This window comes from Saccostrea cucullata, unplaced genomic scaffold (assembly GCF_032062105.1).
Source record: "Saccostrea cucullata isolate Sc308-1 unplaced genomic scaffold, CSIRO_AGI_Scuc_v1 ctg505, whole genome shotgun sequence".
Lineage (NCBI taxonomy): Eukaryota > Metazoa > Mollusca > Bivalvia > Ostreida > Ostreidae > Saccostrea > Saccostrea cuccullata.
Window position 1 is genome coordinate 32174 of NW_026920509.1, and position 7010 is coordinate 39183.

Sequence of the window (7010 nt, forward strand, 5' to 3'; positions counted from 1 at the left end):
ATATTTATCTTGCATGTCGACATATTTGATAGAAAAATAACTTGCACTCAAGGGGCAGAAATATGCCACCATATATAATAAAAAAATTTAATAAAAAAGACTTTTCATTTTTAGCTCACCTGAGCTGAAAGCTCAAGTGAGCTTTTCTGATCACCCGGTGTCCGTCGTCCGTCCGTCCGTCTGTCTGTCCGTCCGTCCGTCCGTCCGTCCGTCTGTAAACTTTTCACATTTTCAACTTCTTCTCAAGAACCACTGGGCCAATTTTAACCAAACTTGGTAGAAAGCATCCTTGGGTGAAGGGGAATTTAAATTGTTAAAATCAAGGGCCAAGACCCCTTCCAAGGGGAGATAATCAAGAAAATACGAAAATAGGGTGGGGTCATTAAAAAATCTTCTTCTCAAGAACCACTGGGCCAGAAAAGCTGAAATTTATGTGGAAGCATCCTGGGGTAGTGTAGATATTAAATTGTTAAAATCATGACCCCCCGGGGTAGGGCGGGGCCACAATAGGGAATCCAAGTTTTACATAGAAATATATAGAACAAATCTTTAAAAATCTTCTTCTCAAGAACCACTGGGCCAGGAAAGCTGAAACTTATGTGGAAGCATCCTTGGGTAGTGTAGATATTAAATTGTAAAAATCATGACCCCCAGGGGTAGGGCGGGGCCACAATAGGGAATCCAAGTTTAACCTAGAAATATATAGAATAAATCTTTAAAAATCTTCTTCTCAAGAACCACTTGGCCAGGAAAGCTGAAACTTATGTGGGAGCATCCTTGGGTAGTGTAGATATTAAATTGTTAAAATCATGACCCCCGGGGGTAGGGCGGGGCCACAATAGGGAATCCAAGTTTAACCTAGAAATATAGAGAATACATCTTTAAAAATCTTCTTCTCAAGAACCACTTGGCCAGGAAAGCTGAAACTTATGTGGGAGCATCCTTGGGTAGTGTAGATATTAAATTGTTAAAATCATGACCCCCAGGGGTAGGGCGGGGCCACAATAGGGAATCCAAGTTTTACATAGAAATATAAAGAACAAATCTTTTAAAAATCTTCTTTTCAAGAACCACTAGGCCAGGAAAGCTGAAACTTATGTGGAAGCATCCTTGGGTAGTGTAAATATTAAATTGTTAAAATCATGACCCCCAGGGGTAGGGCGGGGCCACAATAGGGAATCCAAGTTTTACATAGAAATATATAGAACAAATCTTTAAAAATCTTCTTCTCAAGAACCACTGGGCCAGGAAAGCTGAAACTTATGTGGAAGCATCCTTGGGTAGTGTAGATATTAAATTATTAAAATCATGACCCCCGGGGTTAGGGCGGGGCCACAATAGGGAATCCAAGTTTTACATAGAAATATATAGAACAAATCTTTGAAAATCTTCTTCTCAAGAACCACTTGGCCAGGAAAGCTGAAACTTTGTGGGAGCATCCTTGGGTAGTGTAAATATTAAATTGTTAAAATCATGACCCCCGGGGGTAGGGCGGGGCCACAATAGGGAATCCAAGTTTTACATAGAGTTTATTGAACAAATCTTTTAAAATCTTCTTTTCAAGAACCACTTGGCCAGGAAAGCTGAAACTTATGTGGAAGCATCCTTGAGTAGTGTAGATTTTTAAATTGTTAAAATCATGACCCTCGGGCATAGGGCGGGGCCACAATGGGGAATCCAAGTTTTACATAGAAATATATATAGAACAAATCTTTTAAAAAGATCTGCATCACCCAAGTTACTCAGGTGAGCGATGTGGCCCATGGGCCTCTTGTTTTAAATTTGTACTTTAATGAATTATTTCAAGCATTAGTTCCCATTTCCGGAAATCGACCACTCCACTGTAGGTGTGTTTGATCATTTCGTCATTTATGCATAGTGTATCATGACGTAATGAAAATATGGATCTGTGGTTGAAAACAGGATCTTGTAGAAAGTCAAGTAATTCTGTTTCAGAAAAAGGTTGGTGTTGATATTTATGATACCAATGAGTCAACGGAAACATAGATAGATCATCATGTTTTATTTAATACATATGCCATAGTGCCCATTAGGTCTAAAATATTGCGTAATTGAACTTTGGCTTTAGGGTTTAGTTTTCTCCAAGAGTAAAACAAACTGATCGGATTTTTATTAAAAAATATTGTGATTTTTAGAATTCATTTTTTACCAAAGAAGGGTATTTCCTTATAATAAAGTATAATATATATACTTTTTTAGTCGTTGTCAGAAGGGGGGGGGGGGGCACTGTTTGCGTTCCGATGCATTGCATTTCAAATCATATGAACTTTTAACATTTCTCACAATCAAGATACAAGGGTAATTATTCATATGAAACCAACTTTATACTTTTAAACATTTCCAGATACTACTTCAGTTGATGATAGTAATATACCTGGTCAAAGTTGCAGTAATAACGAAGAAACAACATCACCTGTACTTCAAAAGAAATTAAAAGTTAGTCACAGTATACAAGAACTAGACCCTTGTAATTTTAAAAACAAGAATTTATCTGAAAACGAAAAGCTTCGCATACTTTCTCAAAGCGCATCCTACACAGACTCATACAATTTTCCAGCAACTAAAGGTCGAAAATATTCAAAAGATTGGGAAAAGACCTTCCCATGGTTACGGTATTCAGCAGAAGAAGATTCTGCATACTGTTCCTACTGCTTAATTTTTGGAGAAGCTGAGGGACTATTTAGGACTGTTGGTTTTAATGACTGGAAAAATGCAGTCGGCGAAAAGAGGGGTACTCTTAAAATTCATGAAAAAAGCAAAATCCATTCTCTGGCAAAAGAGAGGGCCGAAAATCTTATTTCTATTTCTCTAAAAAGAAAATCAGATGTGCACACAAGTATAAGTAAAGCATATGAAGATAGAGTCAATCGTAATCGCCAAATACTGCTGGCAATTATTGATGTAATCGTGTGTCTTGGACAGAGAAACATTGCATTACGAGGAAACTGGGATAAAGCACCAAAGAGGGAAGATGGGAACTTCCAATTTTTCGTCGACTGGAGGTCTCAATTTGACCATGTTCTCCGGGATCATCTAAAATCCACAGGTCCCCGTTACTTATCACCAAAGGTTCAGAATGAAATTATCCGTTGCTGTGAAAGAGATATAAGAGAGAAGATTGTTAATGACTGTAACAACGCTGGTTTTTTTGCCATTTGCTGTGATGAAACCACTGACGTTAGTACCAAAGAACAGATGTCTATATGTGTCAGATTTGTTGAAGAGTCGTATATCAGGGAGGAATTCATTGGATTTGTTGAACTAACTAAGACAGATGCAGAAACTATTTCACAGAGCATACTGTCCTGCATGGAACAGTGGGGACTTGATATCACAAAGCTAAGAGGACAAGGATATGATGGAGCCAGTGTGATGAGTGGACATGTCTCAGGAGTGCAGTCTAGAATAAGGGAGGTGTCCCCAAAAGCAGTTTATGTACACTGTCGGTAACATAATTTAAATTTAGTTGTGACCCACAGTTGTAAGACACTGCATCCCATTCGGAACATCATAGATAATGTTGTGCAACTGACTTGGTTTGTCTGCGCCTCAGCCAATCGCAAAAATATATTAAAGGAAGCAATGGCGAATGACTCGGACTTACTACAGCAAATAATAGAGGTGACTGAAGAGTATGATGTTAGTGGGAAACTACTACAAAATGCCGGAAATAAGCAGTCTCTCCAACCTCTTAGTGAGACACGATGGACAGCCCGAGTGGACTCATTATCTGCGATTATATCTAATTATTCAAATCTCCATAATGCGTTAATAACAATCGAGGAAAACAGTAGCGGGGAGTCAAAGGTTAAAGCTGGTGGTCATAGACGATTGCTAGAAGATCCTGAATTTATAATGGGGATAACAGTTGCGCAGTACGTTTTGTCATATCTTAAACCTTTGACACTCTCTCTTCAGAAGACAGATTGTGATATGGTCATTGCATTTGATGAGGCACAGAACACCTTGACTACGATACGAACACTTCGAACAGACGAAAAATTTGCTCAAGTTTTTCAAAGAGCTCAAGTTCTTGCAGATAGTATTGAAGTGTTGTTGCAACCTAGAAGGAGGACTGGACGACAAGTACACAGAGACAACCCAAATGTGAACACTGCAGAACAGCTTTGGAGAGCAACGATATATTACGCGTTTTTGGACCATGTCTGCACTGAACTTGAAAGGAGATTTCCAAGAGACCAGCGGCAAATGATGTTGGGTCAGTATTTAGTTCCATGCAAGTTTAATCAATTGAAGGACTCCATGATCGATGACCTGAAGGAAGTTTTTGGGACAGACCTACATGTACCTGATTCAGATAACTTAAGCCAAGAAGTTACAAGGTGGAAAATAAAATTCCAAGACCAGGAAGATGTACCAAGAACTCTTCAGGAAGCTTTAACTCAGGCTCATTCTGACTTCTATCCAAACATTAGACGTATTTTTATCATTCTAATGACACTACCAGTTACCAGTGTTTGCTGCGAAAGATCATTTTCTTCTTTACGAAGACTGAAAACCTGGGAGAGAGCAACGATGGGAGGGGACAGATTGTGTGGCCTGGCGCTTTTACATGTGCATAGAGATAAGTCTGTAAACAGGGAAAATATTCTCAAGAGGTCTGATGAAACTGGACATAGAAAAATTGGTCAGCTACAGTTCGATAACCAGTAATAAAAATTATACATCATGTAAAATTTTTATTACTGGTTATCGAACATCACGTAAAAAACGATACAATTTGAAAAATAAACACAGAAAAACATTAAAGTTTCATCTTTATTTTTGCGAAAACCCAGGAGCTTCCGGGGGGCTTCGCCCCCCTGGTCCCCCCACCAGGGCGCTGCCCTGGACCCGCTGGGGACCTAGGCGGTCCCCACACCCCTCGCCTCACTAAAAATATAGGTCTAGTTACGGCCTTGTTGTCCATTGTTAAGAACTATATTTATGGTTTTATCATTTTCGCAATATCCTGCACACTACACACACAATTTTAAAGCACAATATTCCGAGAAATAAGTTTTACTATTTGAATGCATTTGCTGAAAACACAGCCACCACATGCCCTACATGTATGTACAGCCACAAACTACCTTTGCTTTCGAATTATTTAAATATTTTACCCATATGATACAAGTATAGAGTACGAACAACACAAGTATAGACATTAAATAAGATATTCCATGAATTCATTCTAGTCTGTTACTAATTGATACTGAGATGCGAAAATCAACTTCACTGATAGCTCTCAGCATGGTGCAAGGAGTTAATAGAGAGGCTTGTTTAAGTTACACTACCTGAAATAAATGTCTAGAATAAAAAAAATAGTTTGTATGGATATGTTATATAAAAACGCACCATATTACGTAAATTGTACATTGTAAATCAATTTTGCGAATTTTTTAACTAAATAAATTACTTCCAGTTTAAGATTTAAAAATTTTTAAATCTCATCTGAGTCTCGTACTTATTCAATCACTATATAACATGTACATGATAAATAATATACCGTTTTTAATTACGTGTTTACGCTATAGATGCAGCAGTTAGCTGTATGGTACAAAAGTAATATGTGCCGACACGATTAAATGAACATGATGAACTACAAAGTAAAGAGAAGATCGAGAGCAAGATAAGCTGAACTACTCTTATCTACTAATTGTGGAATATCCCATTACCTTACTAATTGCCTCCTATTATTAGAATTGCACGTAACGCAGAATTACACTAATAAAGCAGAAAGAAGGTCGGGGATTTCCAGTTGCATATTTTTAGAAAAACCAGTGGAGTTATCTGACTTGCTTAGTGGCACTGGATAGTGAACGGAAGTAGATTTACGCTGACAGAAAGTGCTTTGCGCTGCGCTTAGCGCTTAATAAGAGAGGGACCGCTGACTCTTTCGAACCACCTCTAGACTTTTCACGTCGTTTCAAAAATTCTAGTTCCGAATGGAAAGTCATCTTCCGATTTTAGCAGCGCCCTCACCGGGAGGCATAGAAACTATAAACAGTATGGCGTTTCATTATAAGAAAGGGTAGTAAACATCGCTAAAACTTCAAATTTAAGCAAAATTTATTTGTGGCATTAATCATAGGATAATTAAATACTTTTGTTTGTATGATGACAAAGAATTGAGAACGAATTTATCTACAGTAAATAGATGAAAACCGTCTAACCCCGTCTCAAGTTGCATTTGTTCCAAAGCAGTCAGCTGTTTTTTTTTAAATCTCGACACTAAAAATACACTGTGAAATGTATTTTATGGTGTAGAATAAGACCAATTATGACGAGCTAAATTAAATTTGTTTGCAATGGTGGTTTTGCAGTTGCATGTATTAATTACGTGATTAAATACCTACATAGGTGTTACAGCTGTATTAGGTTTCATGCAGGTTGGTGCATTTCCTGTTTGTTTTTTGAAAAGAATAGTGATTACACATTCATTAAATAATTAATTTTTTTTAAAAAAGCTGATATTAACGTTTTTGAGTGTATCACATTGCTGTATACAAAGTAAATATATATATATATATATATATATATATATATATATATATATATATATATATATATATATATATATGTTGTATACATATCCACATGTATTTTGGCATTAAATAAATACAAAATACAGTTATACACCATCCTGAAACCAAGCATATAACATACTAGTCCAGCAACTCATACCACAGGGACTTGTTTCGGGAGTAATTTTTGACCAATATAGTATGTTATTATTATACTATGCTGTATGGGTCAAAAATTTACAGAAACAAATTCCTGTGATTCATACATTGTATGATTTACTGGTTTTTAATTTTCGTATAATAGTTTTATATTGTTTTAGGAGCCCCACTATTCATTGCACACCTTACACTTCTTATTATGCGGTACATATATATGCAGGAAAACAGTCCTTCTGTTTAGATCTACATTTAATATACTTAAAATCTGAAGGAAAAAAAATGAAATTTACAGTATATTCCTTG

At 36.8% G+C, this 7010-nt stretch overlaps 1 protein-coding gene across 1 annotated transcript; it reads left to right on the forward strand.

The window, feature by feature from the left end:
• The first annotated feature begins 3603 nt into the window (after positions 1-3603).
• On the forward strand, positions 3604-4695 carry LOC134250027 (uncharacterized). The gene has a single exon (XM_062732367.1). The coding sequence runs from the start codon at positions 3604-3606 to the stop codon at positions 4693-4695; it is 1092 nt and encodes a 363-aa protein (XP_062588351.1).
• The last annotated feature ends 2315 nt before the right edge of the window (positions 4696-7010 follow it).